Source organism: Lithobates pipiens, unplaced genomic scaffold, assembly GCF_037356315.1.
Source record: "Lithobates pipiens isolate NorthernLeopardFrog02 unplaced genomic scaffold, aLitPip1_a1.2 Scaffold_16, whole genome shotgun sequence".
Taxonomy (NCBI): Eukaryota; Metazoa; Chordata; class Amphibia; order Anura; family Ranidae; genus Lithobates; species Lithobates pipiens.
The window spans coordinates 207439128-207458693 of record NW_027507748.1 but is presented as its reverse complement, the minus strand read 5'-3'; the positions used below and the strand labels follow the sequence as shown (position 1 = coordinate 207458693).

At 41.8% G+C, this 19566-nt stretch overlaps 1 protein-coding gene across 1 annotated transcript in view; it reads right to left on the bottom strand.

Annotated features, from left to right (window-relative positions):
- F5 (coagulation factor V) overlaps positions 1 to 19566 on the bottom strand; it is a 140200-nt gene that overhangs the window by 97628 nt on the left and 23006 nt on the right. The window contains exons 3-7 of the mRNA XM_077480938.1: positions 15427 to 15549; positions 11061 to 11273; positions 8516 to 8674; positions 5282 to 5503; positions 2654 to 2813 (exon numbers count right to left, since the gene is read on the bottom strand). Coding sequence (XP_077337064.1) covers positions 2654 to 2813; positions 5282 to 5503; positions 8516 to 8674; positions 11061 to 11273; positions 15427 to 15549 — 877 coding nt within the window. The remainder of the gene's footprint in view (positions 1 to 2653; positions 2814 to 5281; positions 5504 to 8515; positions 8675 to 11060; positions 11274 to 15426; positions 15550 to 19566) is intronic.

Here is a 19566-nt window from a genome sequence, read left to right as displayed (position 1 = left end):
ACTTGCATTTAGCCGCATTTTATTTACAGGCATTTTTCATTTTTGGCTATTTTGGAAAAAAACTTTTTTTTTCAAACACTTCTAATCACAAATGCAGCAAATGCGGCAAAACGCTGCTAAACGCGGCATGTAAATGCAGAAAAACAGACGTTTTGAACATGAGTTACTATCTGTCAATCAGGAGGGGTTGTAAAAATGTCCCATGTACATTAAGCCTTAGAGCAGGGGTCTCAAACTGGCGGCCCTCCAGCTGTTGCGGAAGTCCCATCATGCCTCTGCCCATGGGAGTCCTGGTTGCAACTATCAGCCTTGCAATGCCTCATGGGAATTGTAGTTCTGCAACAGCTATAGGGCCAACAGTTTGAGACCCCTGCCTTATGCCGCGTACACACGAGCGGATTGTATGACGTACTTAGTCCGTTGAAACACATTTCAGCGGACAATCTGCTCGTGTGTGGGCTTCAGCTGACTTTTTCAGCGTGCAGTCCGGCGTACTAAGAATTTCGGTTTTTTCGAAATTCTGTCCGTCGTACTCGCATTTTGGCGGACAATCCGGCCGTGTGTATGCCAGTCCGCCATACTTTTGAAATGAGCGGACTTTTCCCGCCCGGAGAAAAGTCCGCTCATTTCGAGCGGGTCTCCAGGTAAGCGGGGCCCGCGAAGGAGACGTCGCTGGCCCCGCTGCCTGGTATGGACTTAAAGGGGAACCCCAACGCCGAAAAAAATCGGCGTGGGGTCCCCCCCAAGTCCACAACAGACCCTTGTCCGAGCACGCTACCCGGCCGGCCAGGAAATGGGGGCGAGCGAGCGCCCCCCCTCCTGAGCCGTACCAGGCCGCGTGCCCTCAACATGGGGGGGTGCCTTGGGGAAGGGGGGGGCCGTGCGGCCCCCTCACCCCAAAGCACCTTGTCCCCATGTTGATGAGGACAAGGGCCTCTTCCCGACAACCCTGGCCGTTGGTTGTCGGGGTCTGCAGGCGGGGGGCTTATCGGAATCCGGGAGCCCCCTTTAATAAGGGGGCCCCGGATCCCGACCCCCCACCCTATGTGAATGAGTATGAGGTACAATGTACCCCTACCCATTCACCTGTAAAAAAAAAGTACAAAAAAAAACACAACACATGAGATAAAATACTTTATTGCACAGCTCCGGGGGTCTTCGGGTTGTCGGGAAGAGGCCCTTGTCCTCATCAACATGGGGACAAGGTGCTTTGGGGTGGGGGGGCCGCGCGGCCCCCCCTTCCCCAAGGCACCCCCCCATGTTGAGGGCACGCGGCCTGGTACGGCTCAGGAGGGGGGGGGGCGCTCGCTCGCCCCCCTTTTCTGGCCGGCCGGGTAGCGTGCTCGGACAAGGGTCTGCTGTGGACTTGGGGGGACCCCCACGCCGATTTTTTTCGGCGTTGGGGTTCCCCTTTAAGTCCATACCAGGCGGCGGGGCCAGCAACGTCTCCTTCGCGGGCCCCGCCTACCTGGAGACGCGCTCGAAATGAGCGGACTTTCCTCCGCGTGTGTGGGCGAGTCCGTTCATTTCAAAAGTAGGGCGGATAGTACGGCGGACTTAGTACGCCGTATTAGTCCGCTCAAAAAGTGCCGTGTGTGGACAAGTAGCCCGTTCGGAAAGTCCGACGGACAGTCTGGCGGAAAGTACGCCAGACTAAGTACGTCATACATTTCGACCGTGTGTACGCGGCATTAGAAGCACGAAACCCAACCTTACTAGTAATTCTTATGACAAAGATTAGCAGATTATAGATATACAAATTCCTTTTCCTGCTTAAAAGGGGTAAGAGCTGTAGCCCCTACACTGACCTCACAGTGAGGTTGATTTACTAAAGGCAAATAGTTTCTTCACTTTGCAAGGGATTTTTCTCCAGAGCTTAGTGAATGTGATGAAGTTCTGCTGACTTTCATCATCCAATTATGTTCCTTGCATGTGGTTGGGTATATTTTACAAGTGAAAATTCACATTTATTAAGCTCTGGGAAAAATTAATTTGCAAAGTGCTACTTACCTTGCAAAATGAACAACTAATTTGCTCTTACTAAATTAACCCCAGTGATTTGGAACATAAAGGGGCTGATTTACCAAAGGCCAATAAGCTGTTCATTTTGCAGGAGCAGTTACATTGTGCAAGGGAATTTCCCCCACAGCTTACTGAATGTGGTGCAATTTCAATTTGCATAAAATACCAAATCACGTGCAAGGAAAAATAACATGCATGTGATTGGATGATGTCAGCAGAGCTTCACCTCATGCACTAAGCTCTTGGGATAATGCCCTTGCAAAGAGCAACTTCTCTTGTAAAGTAAACAGTGAATTTGTCTTCAGTAAATTAACCCTAAAGCTCCCCCTGTGACAGATGTGTGGAAAAGGGGTGCGGCTTAACTGGAAAGGTCAAAGCTTTGCAGTGCCATGCATTTAGTCAATATTTCAAAGATACTTGTGAAGCTCCGTTATGCCAGGCTAAACTCCATATACGGTTCTCTCATACCTATTCAACACCTAGACTCAATACACAATTTATCAGGGTTCGTAATGTTGCCAACACTACATAAACTTGTATCCCAGTGCCTCTGATAAAAGGTTTTCCTATAAATAGACCCTACAGTTTAGAACCATCAGTTTCATATTCATGAATGTGTAGAGAATATTACCTTCCAGAGTCCTCCGAGCGACGATAGGTATAATCCCAATCAACTTCAACTGCAGCTATGTAGTGATCCCAGCTCTTAATATATCGCGTTTGGTAAACAGGTTTTTTGCTGCGCTGTTTATTAGTACATGTTTCAACATTCAAAGAGGCCTGCATTCCAGCTGGAAAAAATTAGATTTGGAATAAAACTTTTTAATAAATTCTCAAATGTAAAACTGGCCATGTAATCTGATTGTACAAAGTCCTTTAGATTTACCAAATGTGTAGTGAAAGGACCATTTACGGCACTCACATTGCATAGCTGTTGGCAAATCTAAAATACATTGTACAGAAACTGTGTAATCAGAATGCAACATGAAGCCAACTTTCAGGCTGGGTTCACACTATCTTCGAATGCAGCTCACAGCAGGGGGTCCGATGCGTCCCCGTTCACCATTTCAGGTCCGATTTCAGTCCGAATGTATGGCTGAAAATGCTCAAATCTGCCTGAAAAATAGTGCATGTATTTGCTACAGATGACAAAATGCTTAAATGTGAACAGGGGCCATTAAAATTAATTTTGCTTGTTGAGCATTTCTGAGCGTTGAGTTTCGAGCTGAAAAACGCTCAAGTGTGAATGGGGTCTGACACTAGCAGTAGCTCTTACCACCTCTCTGAAAAAAGATCTGCAAACACCATTGCATTTCTATTGTTTCCATTGCAGATGGTTGCAGGGCAGCTGCAGCATAGTTCTATTCACTTAAATGGGTCATGGTACTGCCACCTGAGCTCGACAGAGGATCATTTTTGCCATGTCCACGGCATGTGTACATACTGTACCTTTTCAGCTACCTTTGAAGATTAAGGGGGCAATAGAGGGGTGATAAAAAAAAGAAAAAAAATTCAACCACCCGTTTACCATCCCTAGACCACAATTGTAAAGAAGCCCTAACAGCACTTTCAGTCGCAGGCTGACAAATACTAGGACACTGCCTCACAGCCAGCAATAGGGTTTAAGTGGCCATTTGGTGATGAAATCCACCAGCACACAACCAAAATTAAAAGATACATTTGGGGTGGACTTAGACTTTATTCACCATGTAAAATTTGAACAAAATTTGAACAGCATGTTTCTGTTATACCATAACATTTTTCAGTCAGGCTAGAGCAAAAATTAACAGATACATGTGTTGGCAAATAAAATAACCTCAATCAATGGGACTCTAAGCCCCTGTACACATGGTCGGAGATTCCGGCAACCAAATCTGTCGGATTAATTCCGACTGATTAATTCTGACGGATTAATTCCGGAAGAGGTCCGGAAGTGATGTGGCATACACACGGTCAGACTCAGTTGTCGGAAAATCCGATTGTACATAACATGATGACGTTATTTCGTTACGACGGGACTACGTTCAGGCTAGTAGCCAATAGCTTCGGTCTAGGAATTTGATCTGAGCATGCGTGGCACTTTGTCTGTCGGAGTAGGCTACACGTGATCGGAGTATGTCCGATCGGAGCATTTTGTCGACAAAATTTTACCGGCAAGTTGGAAAAGTTGGTCCGTCGGATATTCCGACAGAAACAGTCCGATGCAGACCACACACAGTCGGAATATCCGACAAAACGGTCCGATAGGACACATTCCGTCGGAATCTCCGACCGTGTGTACAAGGGCTTAGGGTGCTTGTACATGTGCCACCTGAGCCCGTTCAGCATAACCACAGGCATATTTCCTCAACCTAGGCAGCCCAAAGGCAGACTTCAGCTTGTCATTATTAGTGCACAAGCGGTTTGAAAAAAATAGAAACATTTCAATTGTATGCCTAGCACATGTGCAAAAAAAAACCCTTAGTAACATTTATGTTATACATGCTTTTTTTTGTGTGTGTGTGTATAGAAGGTTATTGTGGAGATGTATTATTATGCAATTTAGTTGTTTTGTATAGTATTTATAATTATAGTGGACATTTCAGTTATTGGTATGCATTCAGGTTGATTGTATTTGTTTGTGTGTGGTATTTCTTTTTTGTTATTTTGTGTTTTATTGAAATTTTGAAAATCAATAAATATATGTTGGAAAATAACCTTTACAGCCGCTTTTTTGAGCGTTTTTTGCAGCTTAAAAAGGCCTGTCCATGTTAGTCTATGGCTTCATGCCCACCTAGGCGTTTTTGAGCTGCAAATGGCATAGGCGTTTTTAAGCTGTAAAAAAAACCCAGGACCAGTGCGTTCCCTGGCGCAGAGCTAGAGCTGTAAAAACGCGAATCACGGGAAAACGCGCAAAAACGCGCACAAACGCGCAACATATTTTCTTTGTTTTCTGAGTGCTATAGCCAAGAGATGTGTTTCTTTACGCTACTTAACGCTAACGCTAAAAAATGCGCAAAAACGCTCAAAAATGCCAATGCAAAACGCGGTAAAAATCGCGTTTTTAACGCCGATTTTTCTAGGCGTCGAAGCTAGCTTTGCAGCCAGTTTTTTAAAACGTCCGTGTGCATGAGCACTTATGCTCATGTGGGTTTGTTCTTTCTGAGCTTTGGATTTGGGGCTTATTAGTGTTTTTAAAAAGTAAACATGTTACTTCTGAATTCTTTCCAGCATTTTCCAGTTTCCTTACAGATGTGTTATAGAATATTTCACTTCTAACCTTCAATGTGTTTTCCATTAAGGGATGATATTGTCCAGTTTCCACTCTGAGCGACGGTCATGTTTGCTGTGGTGGAAGAAGAACTAGCAAGGCTTACGACTGAGACACTGTGATGGTCGTCATTCAAGGTTTGGCCAAAGAAATGAACTGAGAAGATTTCAGGTTTGGAGCTCATGCCTAATAGATGCCAACTGATTTTGTCATCAACACAGGCTTTGAAATCTGAAAAAGAGTTTTAAATATAACAAGTAGACATATAAAACATACTGGACAAGTAAATCTAACCGCATTTCAGAAAATTGTTTGAAATACGATTTTGTGAGTGCCTCAGCATTTCAATCATTTTTACAGGCTCCACAAATCTTCAATGTAATTTTCCCAATAGGTTCATTAACTAGGATCATCAATCAAGTAGTAATGTGGTAATTTTCCTGATTTAAAGTGGTTGTAAATTCAAAGAAAGATTACTGCCAGCCCCTCTGTTCTACTAAGCTATTGTCAGGGATGTGCTAGTCAAAGCACAGTACCTAGGCAAAGGCAGATACGCATGCACAGATGCAGTCTTGTAGGTGCCCATCTGGCCTGGCCTAGGCAAACAAATGGCCTATATAAGGGCAGCAGATGCACTAGTGTATTGCTGTCTGATCTGCAGCTTACCTGTGTTCCTGTTCCTGTGCCCTGTAGATTGATATATATTGATATATCCTATGTTTGACCCGGCTTATCCTGACCACCCTTGCTTCCACCTGTCCTGACCTCGGCTTGCCTTAATACTTTGTTATATCTGTCTGTTATACTGTCAACCTCTGCCTGCATCTTGACCATTCTCTGCCTGCCATTTATGTTCATATCTGATCATCTGTTGCTGACCTGACTTGTCTGACCATGCATCCAGTTATCCAGGTACCTGTTCCCCCCCAAAAGATGCCAAATGTGGCAGTGGAGAGGGTGTAGGAAGCAAACAAGTGGAGCTTCCTCTTTTGGGTGGAGCTCCGCTTTAAGTAGGAGATTCTGCATTTTTTGTTGTACCAGCAGTGTGGGAGTATGATAGGGACAGAGCCCTTGCTGGTTGGGGAGAGAGTAGGAGTAGCAAAAGGGAAAGATACCTGTTGAGGAGGGAAAGAATAGGTTTCCCATTACAAGTATTTCCTATGACAGCTTCTCAGAGCAGTCTACAACTGGCAACAAGATATCTGCAGGGACTTTAGGAGACTACAGTGTCATGCGTAACACCATAAGTCCTCCAAGGGAACTTCTCCTCTGGCATTCTGTGGTCTGTAAGTGCATGTTATATTACTTTTGGGAAGTGCCTTGTGGATAAACATTACCCTCTTCTGCCTTAAAGTGTTTCTAAAGGAAAGATAAAAAAAAAAATCAAACATGTTATACTTACCTGCTCTGTGCAATGGTTTGGGAATGTGTTCTACTTACAGCAGAGGGGCGTCGCCTTGGGGGAAAAAATTGCCACATACTATTTGTTGAACTGCGCATGCACGTTCAATCGTATGATTGCAAGATCACTGATTTGGATTACGCACATCCAATCATATCGAGGCGCGGCCCGAATGCTACTGATTCCCAGATAGAGACATGGAACGCATGGCGGATGTCATGACAGACATGGCTTTGAGTTTGGTGATATCGGATAACGCACACAGGTTTGTGAATTATGATTATTCTGTCTATAATAATGGGCAATGAATGGATTTTGACTCATACCCCAGTTGAAGTCTTTGTGGATGAAACACGTCGGGTCTGGATGAGTCCACTCCATGTCATTGCACCCTTTCTAATACCTATGTGATTACACTATGAAGATATCTCATTGATGCCTATTATTCCGAAATTTGTGTAAGTTTTCTACCTTTTAATAAACTCATTGTTAAATGGTTTTACACTAGGTGGAGGTCTCTTGTTTTGTTGAGTCTTTGATTTACCGAGAAGGTTGGTCGGTGAGGAGTAACTTGGTGTCAAACCCCTGGATATCATCCCTTTGACCATCATCCTGATTGTTACTTCTTCATGCTCGTTTGAACTTGTTTCTGGTAAGCGTGTTTACCCTCTCTCCTGAGTGGTGGATGCACATGCCATGGTGACTCCTTAAGCTGATATGAATTGTCTCTTATAACCACTATTGGAACAAACTTTTGTTGTCTTCTTATTATCTGGACTATTTTACCGCATGGTGGTTACACTATTATTTCGGTCTTCTTCTCTACATTTTTTGGTGTAGAAGGTTCCATTTCTGGACTTATTACACATATTATTGTTGCATAATTCACTTTATCATGTGTATTTGTTAGTATCACCATAATTAGCTATATATAGCGCTGCACTTTTTATTTTATTTATCTGGTATTCAATTTCTGTAAGACTGTAGTGCTGGCTGCTACCTTTGCAAGACCTTAGCACCCCCTGCCCAGTGTAACCAAGGCTCGCTCCTGAGCCGCGCTTTGTGTGTCCATTTACACACGCAATGTTACTCGGGCCTGTCCCCTGTTCTCCCCTCATTGGCTCTTTGGTCACTGCTGTGTGAGCCAATGAGGAGAGAGAGACCCAGGAGAGAGACTCATGCACAGCGTTAGATCGAGATGGGGCTCAGGTAAGTATAAGGGGGGTAGGGCTGGGGAGGAGCTGCACCCTGAAGGCTTTTTACCTTAATGCAATGAATGCATTAAGGTAAAAAACCTTGAGCCTTTAGAAACACTTTAAATCTGTGGTCATTCAACTTCATCAAGATAAAACAAAGCATCCACATTTGTTGACTCCTACCAATTCTCACGTACACTAATTAGGGCCCCACCAACATTTGCAAGAAAACTAAAAACAAAACAAGTAAATTGTACATGATCCTAAATGTCAATATATTTTGAGCAGCTTAACCACCTAAATATCAGTATGTTACACTACTTATTTTCCAGGCCATTTTTTTAGTTTTCAGTGCTGTGATTGTTTGACTGACAACTATGCTTTGGTGATATTTAGGAACTATTGAGCTTTTATTTTGTTTTACTATATGAAAGGATAAAAAAAAAAAAGTTTCTTTCTTCCAGTTATAAAACATATAACATAATATTGCGCCAAAATAACCCCTTTTTGGAAAGAAGACAGCCCAATGTTTTATTTCTTATATATTATATTATATATGTATTATTTACTTTTTTCCACAATTTGTGAGAAATGAAGAAACCTGCTGGTATTGGGGTGGTTAAAAAAACCTTAGAAAATTCATACCTGGCCCAGTTCCCCTCACGTAGCCATTGATTGTGTACATTACTGGCCTCTCCTTCTTTGATGGAAGTTCCTGGTAGCTTTTATTTTCATCAAACACCGCAAACAACAGCACAAACTCTTTGTTAAAGTTTTTTGGAGTTCCATCATCATTCAGACTTCCTAAGAGCAGAGGACATAACATCATAACAGGGATTCAGTCACTTTGGGGGGATTTCCCCTCATTTCCTGTTTTGGCTATGGGACAGGAAGTAAAGGGAAATCTCCCTGATGGTTCACAGATGGCAAATAACTCTCCCTTACTCTATCCAAAATGGAAAAAATAAGTTCTGTCTATAGCTCTTTTTTAAGGTCAGCCTAATGACTATGTGAAACCCATAGCACCACGTGCCCATAGCACCGCATGCATGTTGCAAGTTGCAAATATGAAATACTAAATTTATTTAAAAAAATATGTTTTAAAAATGAAATACTATAAGGTGTCTTGCACACGGGAATAAAGAACCCCACATTTTTACCAATGTGAACATGTTCATTGTTGTCTATGGAACACAGTTGCGTAAAGATTATTTAAACCTCCTTCACACAGCCATAAAAAAACACACATCTACAAGCTTGTTTTTTTATTTTTTTTATGGATCTGAATGCAACTACATTGTTTTCAATAGAGACATTCACGAATGCATGAATAATCATGCACTGTGTTCAGATCCATACAACAAAATCCAAAAATCAGAATTTGAGGACATACGTATACATATATGCCAGATGTGGGTATTGGGGAAAAAAAGAAACAGGACAATTTTACACTATCTATATTTACTTATCATTATGCATGAACTTTCTTGCAAGAAAAAAACATGCGTAATAGGATCAGAAACATTTTTTATGGCCATGTGAATGTAGCCTTATACAGTGATGAGTAGAGAGCTATAAATACAAATTGAAAATGTTACTTTTGAAAATGAACACTCATATGAGTGGATATGAATGTATATGCATATGTATTGTACATGTATTGCCTATGCGCAAGGTCTTTATGGAACATTTTACTCAGGATCTTTCTGTTAACAAGAGTCTGAGTATGAGCATCAATAAATTATTATGTTAATGGCAAAGAGGCCTTACAATAAATTTAATAAACGGTACAAAACGCTGGACCAAGTTATCTCAAAAAAAAAAAAAGAAAACAGGCATCCTTCTGTCCTTGGATAATTTGCATGTTGTTGTGACCAGTTGATCTTCATAATGACTTGGTTGAAAGTCAAAATTATTGTACTGGACATACAATAAAAGGACTTCTATGTAAAAACAGTTCCCCCGCTCCTTGAGTTACTACTTAAAGTGGTTATAAAGCCTAAACATTTTTTACCTTGATGCATTATTTTTATTAGTGTAAAAAATGTTTAGGCATCAGTACCCCTCCACCCCTTTTTACTTACCAGAGCCCTCATTAGATCCAGTTTCTCTCCTCACTTCCTGGTCTCATTGGTTTTGCTGAGGGAGCCATTGGCTCCCACTGCTGTCAGTTAAAGCCAGTTACAGGGGAGCAGGGGTCAGGTGGACTCGCACGAGTGCCATCATAGTAAGCAGCATTTTTGGGGGGCACTCACTAGAGAGGAGGGGCCAGGAGTGTCGGCAGGGGACCCAAGAAGAGGAAGTTCAAGGCTTTGTGCAATGAAATTGCAGGTAAGTATAACCCTGTTTTAAATTTTTTTATTTAAAAAAGCATTTATATAGAGGACCTTCAGAGTGTTTGCAAAAAAATAAAAGTTAGCAGCTACAAATACTGCAGCTGCTGATTTTTAATAAAAGGTTGTGTACCTGTCCAAGGAATAACCACCATCCTCACCCATGCTGGTTTTTCGCCAGTCTTCGTGTCCCCGATGCTGGCATGTTTGGTGTGGGAGGCCAATTGTGACTTTTTCGGCTTCACAGCCAGTTTCTCACTGCAGATGAGCCACGCTGCGTGAATGGTCCCGAAGCCTTATGGGATATGTGATGTGTCCCAAAAGGTTGTGGTCGAGGGGGTGGGAGTCTGAGCGACCTGACTAAAAGTGGGATCGGATACCTGCCAAAATTGGTATCCGCTCCCAAAAAAAAATGGCCAGACGTTTTAGAGGAGGGGGTAAAAGGACATAAAGCAGAGCTTCCCTTTATAGGGTGAAGTTTCGCTTTAAGTACAAACACAGTTAAAGTGGTCCTAGTATAGGATTAGCATTAAATACAGGGCGAAGTTTTTAAAGGCTGAAGAGAAATCTATTTTAGCTTTATGTTTTGTGTGACAGCAGACTTCTGATTTGAAACTATGGGTAACATCTCCATTATTTTCCTTACTCCATTTTTTATAACAATTTTGCATTGTAGAACACCTTTACAAGATGCAAGATATGTAAAGAAGTACTAATCTAACGAAAAAAAATATATTCACGTGTACCAGTTAAAGACACTACTTTTCACATATATGGCTTTTGATGGACTGTACCTAGTCTATAGTATGTCAGAGTCTGATACTGAAGCAAACTTAATTTTGGAAAACTCAGATTACCTTCTTTACATATCAGTAATGAGCCAATCAATCCAGCGTTCACATCTTGCACCATGTTCTCTGCAGAATAGTAAATACTGGTAAGACAGTCAGGGTCATCTTCTTTGGGTCCTATGTTTTCTGTGATGTCCCAACTATAGGTATAAGTTTGGCCTGGTGACACTGAATCATCAAACTTTTCCAGCAAGGTGGACCCATCAGAATATTTTGACCCTAAAAAGAAACATATTCAGGACTTATTGCCTATAAAATATGTGGCATTCATAATTCTCTAACCACAACCTAACATTGTGATAGTTGTGATTTCATGGGTACCATTCCCAAGGCATTCCTCTACGTACAATTTGATTTTGCTGTATATGTTTTACTATTCAGTCGTATGTTGTAGTTAACATTTATAATTATATTTAGGGCCTGTTTACACCAGCCTCTGCAATGCAATGCAGTGTCTCGGGTGCGGTGGCCAAGATCAGCACAGTGACAATTTCCTTTTTTTTTTAAACAAACTTTATTTAGATGTCACACAGACATCTTATGAAGTTCAGTTGCTGGCCATGCATGCAGTACTTTTCATCGCACTGAACCCACACACCAACCCCAGAGGCTTATCTAGTGAAAATGGTGCCTATGGCAAGTACTGAAACTGTGCCCCTGTCAAAACATTTGAAACCCATCTTTCAGATAATACTGTCAGTATATACAGGTATATAGGGAGAACAATCAATGGGCATTTCAGGTGTGGAGGGGCCTTCAAGGGCAAGGAGTCACCTTTGAGGGCGGTGGTTGGTCTTTTGACGGTGTAAGAAAGTACTTTAGAGATGGAAGTGTTGGGGACTCATTGGTGGTATGTGCCACTCTGGTGTATTCCAGTTAACTAGGTTAGCTGGAATATGGTAATGGTTGCACTGCGGGTAGTGGGTTGTCTCCGTGCTGGTGAGTCACAGCTGGAGGCCTATTATGGTAAAAGGTTCTGCAATGTATAAGTGGAACAGTTTGGAATTCTGGGTGCCGTCAAAGACCAATCAGGCTGAGGATTGTTAGTTTTTTTTTTCAGATGTTGATGTGAAAATAATGTAAATTTAAAGAAGTTGTTTTGTTAATAAAAGGCTGCTATGGCGATTTGTACGCCATTTCGTGTGTGGCCTCATTAATTTAGGTAATATTAAATGGTAGGGTGAGTACTAATGGTTGGGCAGACATCAAAGAAGGTTGGGGACAACTGATCTACACTGGTCATGAAGTCTTAGTGTCATCTGTTATTTACAACAAAAAAATCCATCATAAGAATATATTGCCATTTCAGCTACCAATATGAATTCAGCTAAACCATTTTCCTGAGTGTACTGTTATTCGTAACACTAATCCTGTGGACAGGTCCATTTTAGGGTTGATATATATATTTTTTTTTTCTTATCTAAGTGACTTTCCTAAAATATTACCAGTATAATACAATATGTCCTTCTAGAGCTATGCCACAATGGCAACTTCGTAGATTACATATCGATTCTCTTTTTTAGTAAATACTTGACTGTATCTGTAGCTGACTACAGATTTGCTCATAAGATATATTCCCAGTGTGCCATAGTCGTCAACAGCTGCTTTGGATGACACAATTAGCTACTGAAGCTAGTTCTGTCAGTTGCATTAAGCCCACTTTCATAACATGTCAAATCGCCCTCCAAATCAGTGCCGTTCGAATTGGTGTGCACACAGCACCGATTCCAAAAAGTAGTTCCTGTACTACTTTTGGCAACTTTGGGAGCCATATGAATAGACATCTGTGCATGAACCCGCACAGAGGTCTGTCAAATTGCCCCAAGAAGTCAGACTGCATTGCCGGTTTGAAATTGTGCCAGTTCAGCTGAACTGGCACAATTTCAAATCCACCCTCAATGTGTATCTGGGCTAAATGTTGCAAAAAAGTCAATTGCTCAGTGGTTAAGGTGCAAATGTCTTTGGATTTCTGTAACATAGAACTTCCATTGATTGCAATTATTTTTTTACTAGCAACAAAAGCTAATGTAGCAAGATCCCAGGCCTCCTTTAGTCTAATGAGAACCTCCAGAGCCAGAGACAGATGACATCCTTCTGTATAGAGTGGGTTACAAGGCATAGTGGGTGTGATGTAAGGTAGATTCATGGGTGCCAGACACTTCTTGAATGCAAAGAGATTTTTTTCCTCTTGAACAGAACTATGGGAGAAAGGGTTTAGGGCCAGAACACCCTTAGTTGCAATGTCAATTGGCAGACTCAGAGACTTCTACAGGTGGTCAGCCATGCAGGGAAAGGCATCCAGCAAGACACCACAACTGCATGTGCAGGAGCGCTGTCTCTTATGGCCACAGTCTTATAACAGTTCCTAACACAAATTGTAATGAACTTATTTACTTTTATACTATCACTTCTTGTAGATTCTCAGCCCACTGAGCTACCAGTCTCTCTCACTAGACTTGCTGATTCACTGCCATTGAGTCCTGTGAGCTCTTCTAATGTTCTTACTTTAGTATCTTCCTCAAGCGTCATCCCACTGGCTGGGTCCCTGCTGAAGTTTCTCAATTCTTCACCATCTCCGGTTGGTGAGAATACTGCTCTGGTACTTGCTTCAGCTACTCACTGTGATCCCTGGTAACAAGGCGGATGGTCACTTCGCGGCGACAGCTTCCCCTCTTCCTCCGACCACGACAGGTTCTCCTGCTGGCAGAACCGTCACTTCTGGTTGGATTGCAAGCCGCAATCTCAACCCTTGCTTCTGGATAGCCCCTTTAGACAGCCTAGAAGCCAGATGTGCCCAGCATAGACCCAAACTCCGGTCTAGCACCCAGGGCAGCACAACACACATCCACCCAAACAGCCGTCCAGGTGGCACAGAACACTGATCACCTGACTCCACCCAAATATATAGGTTCTCCCAGCAGGCCAAGGGGCCAAGAAAACCCCCGCCCATTTGCTGAGTCACTCCATATACTCCTAATCTGTCCTTGCATTGCCCTTATCTTATCTAATGTCACCAGGTACCCGCCCACCCAGCGACAGAAGCGAGAAGTGTAGAAATTCCAGACTTAGGGTGAAATCAATTGATCCCTAACAATTGGCCAAGGCAACTATACCTGGCAGGTGAATTTAGGAGAAACCCCGCCTAGACATCAGGGTGCTACAGTAAAAAAAGTGGGAACCACTCACAAGTGTGAGATAAGCCTAAATCTGTTAGTACATTTAACACTACCCTCCACAACACTCTCCTCCATAGTGGGGAGCCACCCTAAAACCAGCCATAGACGGAGCGATTTTCTTTCCTGCAACCCACTGGGAGAACACAGCTATTATTGCTAAAGGCTATAACAGCCGGTGGCATGTAAAATCCGACAGGCTGGCTGTACCCAATTTGATTGATTGATCAACTTGGGTACATTCAGTCTGCCTACAGATGGTTGGAATCTCAGCCAGTTCCTGCTGTACCGGCCATGATTTGAACTGTCTATGGCCGGCTTAAGATAGGACGATTGTTACTGGCTGGATCACCAGTGCAAACAAAGGGGAAAAAATAAAAATATAAAAATGTAGCCACTATATTTAAGGATTGGATAAATTGAACTATATTACATTTTTGGTGTTGGTTTTCATATGCTATTTAAAATGTAAAGTCTTAGATGAGTGTTTTTTATTGCAGACATATAAGGCTGAGTTCACACTGGCATTAAGAGCTGGCGTTTGAGAGACATTTAACAGGTGTTAAAAACACCTCTCAAATGCCTATGCACAAGATATAATAGACAGCACATTGTGCTGTTCACACTCAAGTGTTAGCATTGGAACGCCTCCCATTCAAGTCTATGGTAACGCTCCGCAAACGCTCTGGCAGGCGTTTTCGGTGCAGTTTTGGTGTTGTTGCGGCACATTAAAATGTGTTTATTTTTGTCACTTTCTATTGTGGAGCACTTTTAATGCTCGTCAAACGATACAAAACCACATATAGGGCGTTTAGTTTAATTTTATATGCTAATATGCCCCATTCTAAAGCTCATTGACACCTGTTTGTTGCCCAAATCTAAGGTCATACAAATGCTATAGAAGTGTTTGCTGAGAGTCAGAAATGTACTCAAGTGTGAACAAGCCCTAAGAGTGTCACTGAGACCCCTGTCTGTGAGATTTGAGCCAATTGGCAGCCTACAACGGTCATGAAATATGTTGAAATAACTAGACAGTGTAATCACCTACTATACAGTGTATTTTACAATTCAGTACAAGCAAAAAACCTTGAATCAGAGGCAAACTATTACAAAAATATCAGTTTCACAACAAAACATGTTTAGTATTGCATTATGAATCACGTTAGAATTATGTATCACAGTAAAAAAAAAAGGCTTACCCTCAAAAAGTTTCCCATATGAAATTCCTTGTGGGTGAATAGTAAGAGGTTTTGTAGCCATATTCTTAAAGTGAACTTTTAAAGTATCTCCAACCTCAGCACGTAGAGTTGGTCCTAAAATACCTAAGGGGGAACGCACAGAAAATAAATGAATGTTTCCAGTACTGCAAACCCTGGCAAAAACGATGGAATCGCCACTCTTGGAAAATGTTCATTCAATTATTTAATTTGTGTAGAAAAAAAACGACAGACATGCCTCAAAACTATCTTCATTTAACATTCCAATCTTCTGGCATTAAGAAACACTTAAAAAAAGAAAGAAAGAAAAAACTGTAGTCAGTTGCAACTGTTTTTGCAGGTTAAAGATGTCCTCTTCCTCCCAAGGTGCAGACAAGCATATGCAGGTGCCTATGCTGCACCCATAGATGTACCTCTAATTTGTTGATAAAATCCTGTTGTGAACTGAAAAAAATTATTATCATGAGCGAATTGTAATAATTCTATTATAAAATAATTTTGTGGACCAAAGTTTGAGTAGCATTTATCGAGGAATCTCTTCACAGCATTTGTGTGGGATTGAAGTATAGAGAGACTCCACATCTATTTACATCTGAACTCAACAGCCATACTTCTCCATCCACCTTCAAATCAGAAATTCTTGCCAGTACATGGTGAGTGTCCTGAACAAACCACTCAAGGCCACTTACCATATCCTTAAGCAAAGAATCTAGGTAACTACAGATTTTATTAAGGGGACCATGTATTGCAGAGACAATTGGTCTCCCTGGTGGCCTTTCCAATGATTTATGCACTTTGGGGATACAATAGAAGGTGGGAATATTATAATCATCAACAGACAAATGTTTAAATTCCCGTTTTGTTAGAAGTCCCACCTCCAATGCATCATCCAATCTGTTGCTTAGTTCACTTACTAGATTTGGGAAGGGATTCCTTTGCAGTTTTTTTATAAGTCTCTTGGTCACCCAAAACATGTCTCACCTCCTCCTCATAATCCTTATCGTTCATAAGCACAACATTCCCCCCCCCCCCCCCCCCGTCACTTCTCTTAATTACAATGTTCTTAGCCTCCATTAATTCTTTTAGTGCCTGACGTTCCAGACGACTGATATTATCATTATTGAGATGTTTCCATGGGATCTCATTGAAGTCCCCCTGTACCATCTCTAAGAACATACTTATCCAACGGTTCTTTGATAGGGGTGGCATTTTCCTGGATTTAATGTTCAGATTAGGTACTCTCCTCGTCGGAGAATCAGTTATCTCAAAACCTTCACTTTCTTCCAGTAAGGAATTGAGAATCTCTATAGCCTTTTGGTCATCTATATCAAGAGGAGATCTTGTTTCTATTGGTGTGTCTTTTTGTTCAAATAGAGATCTAAAGAACACTTTCCTTAAAAATAGGATGTCTTTATAGATTGTGAACTCATCCATGCAGGCAGTTGGAGAAAATGACATACCATGATGCAATAGCTGGATGTGTCTCACAGTCAACGAAAATTATGATAGATTAATGACTGTCATGTCTGAGTCCACAGTGCATTCACTTGATTCTGACTACTCGTTCGATTACCCCTCATCTGCCATTTCCCTACTTTCCCTCTCTGTTGTTTGTTCATTTCCTGTTGGGACAGTGGCTTTATTTGGGAGGGGGTGCCTGTCATCACATCATATACCCCCTCTTTTTCCAAAAAAGTCACCGTCTTCTGAGTATCCTCGTTTCCTTCCTCTCCTGGGGATCTATTACGTCTATTCCAAGACCACGATCGATCTCCTCTTCTAGAGGAGCTGCTGCGTCCTCTTCTAATAGTCAAGTCAAACTAGTCAGTTTGATTGTAGATTCTGCTGCGCCTTTTCTATTTCTTTTTTAAGGAGGTCATTTTGTCTTATGAATTCCTCATTCTCCTTCAACAGATCTAATTCTTTGGCACTTTCCTCTATCAAATTTCTGAGTTCTAATAACTGAATCTTCTCCTCCTCCACAATCAATGCCATAACTGCAATTCCATGATTTATACAGAGTTCCTTCCATTTAGAATGCAATCAGAACTCACCCTGCTGAAACTGAACTAGTATAAAACTGATTCTGATTGGTTGCCAGATGCGGAATGTCACTTGCCATGCCACCTGCCACATTGCCTTACACCAGATGCGCAATATCACTTGCTATGCCACCTGCCACGTTGCCTGTCACCAGATGCAGAATGTCACTTGCCACGCTGCCTGCCACCACTGTATTGGTGGCAGCACTGGGCCATTTAGCACAGAGACAGGCCTCTGTGCAGTGGTGGGTTCTGAATGAAGGCAGGAAAGTGGTGATGTGGGGCAGGCAGTGAGAGATGATGTCATCTCTCTGCTCCTCACCGCACCTCTGACACTGAGGCTGACAGAACACCTGCTGTGAGGGCAGAAGTGTGGTGATGCGGGGGACAGAGAGAGATGATGCCATCTACCGAGCTCTCATATTTTGACCGCTCGGCTGTCTCATACCGCCCAACCAGCTCTCTTATGCCAGCCACCTGGCTCTTTCATGCCACCCGCCCAGGTGTCGCATGCTGGCCGTCCACACCCGCAGCCTGGGGGTTGATAGCCCCTGCTTTAATTCATATTCCAGGTTCATCAAAACAAAATAATGTTCAAAGTCTTAAAGTTAATTTTATTTCTCCACAGGCTAAGCAGAAAAGCCTGTGTCCTGCCAGCATGTTGTCAAGAGGGACCCTGGTGGAATATATCTAAAAGTGACTAGGTGCGTTTCTCTAAATCACCAATTTCCCAAAATTCACAAATTCATAAACAATGTACTCCAAAAATGTATTTGCATGTGAAAAATTTAATAAAATAAAGTGAGGCTCCTTTCCCAGTTGACGCCTATTACAGGGAAATGCGTCGGGTGGAGGCACATCTGTGACGTCATCATGCACAAGCCAGCTGGCTTTTGATCATCTGAGTGCAATATATGCTTTTTAATAAAACTGGATTTTAATATACTACACTATGAAGTGCTTTCCTCTTCCTATATATGCTTGAGAACTATCGAGGACCAAGTGTAATACATGCTTGATCGAACATCGGGTGAAACCCATGGATGGTAATACGGCTGAGGCTAAACGTGGATGATAACTTTATCGTTCCTATAACCACAGGGATATGTGGGGATAAAGGCGATTAAGATCTCTATAATTTGAGATCTGAAGTCACTTTTTGTTTGCTGACTTTGCACACTGAATCACTGGGATATCTATTATCTATTTGGACTGTCATTAGCAGATTCCATGTATATAAATCACCATGTTGTATTTTAATATGGATAACTGATTGACACTTTGTTTTATTTGATTTTTCACATGTAAATTAATTTTTTGAGTACATTGTTTATGTATTTGTGAATATTAGGAAATTGGTGATTATATAGAGAAGTGAACCTAGTCACTTTTTGAGCCTTATATTCAGATCCACTGGGTAGCAACTCTCATATTTTAATTATTTAAAATATTTGAATTGTTTTTGTTTTCACATAGTAATTATTGCAACATCTGTTGGAGGTTGGATACGTTCAGGTTTTTTTTTTAAAAGGGCTCTTTGTGGAAGCAATGGTCTAATTGCAGAGTTCCAACATACCTTCTTCTGTGTCAGAGCTAGAGCTCTCCAATCAGCAGAAAGCATATGCCAGCATCTCTGACGCAGCAGGAAACATGGCATGTGAGCAATCGCCCTTCTTTACAACATGCTGGCAGGGGCAGACTTTTCTACCCAAGATGTGGCTGCTTGCTGTTTCAGTCATTTTTATTACATTTTCTTTTTTAAGTAAAAAAAAAAGGGAGGAACAAGATGTGGCTGTTTTCTAAAGAAAATGGACAGTAATGCCCCATACACACAGTTGGATTTTCTGAAAAATGTTAGATGTTTTTGTCGGAAATTACTACTGTGTGTAGGCTCCATCGGACATTTTCCATTTTCCATCACACAAAATTTGGGATCTAAATCTCAAATTTTCCGACAACAAAATCCGTTGTTGGAAATTTCCGATGCACAAAGTTCCACGCGTGCTCGGATTTAAGCAGAAGAGTCGCGCTGGCTATTGAACTTAATTTTTTTCAGCTCGTCGTACATGTTGTATGTCAC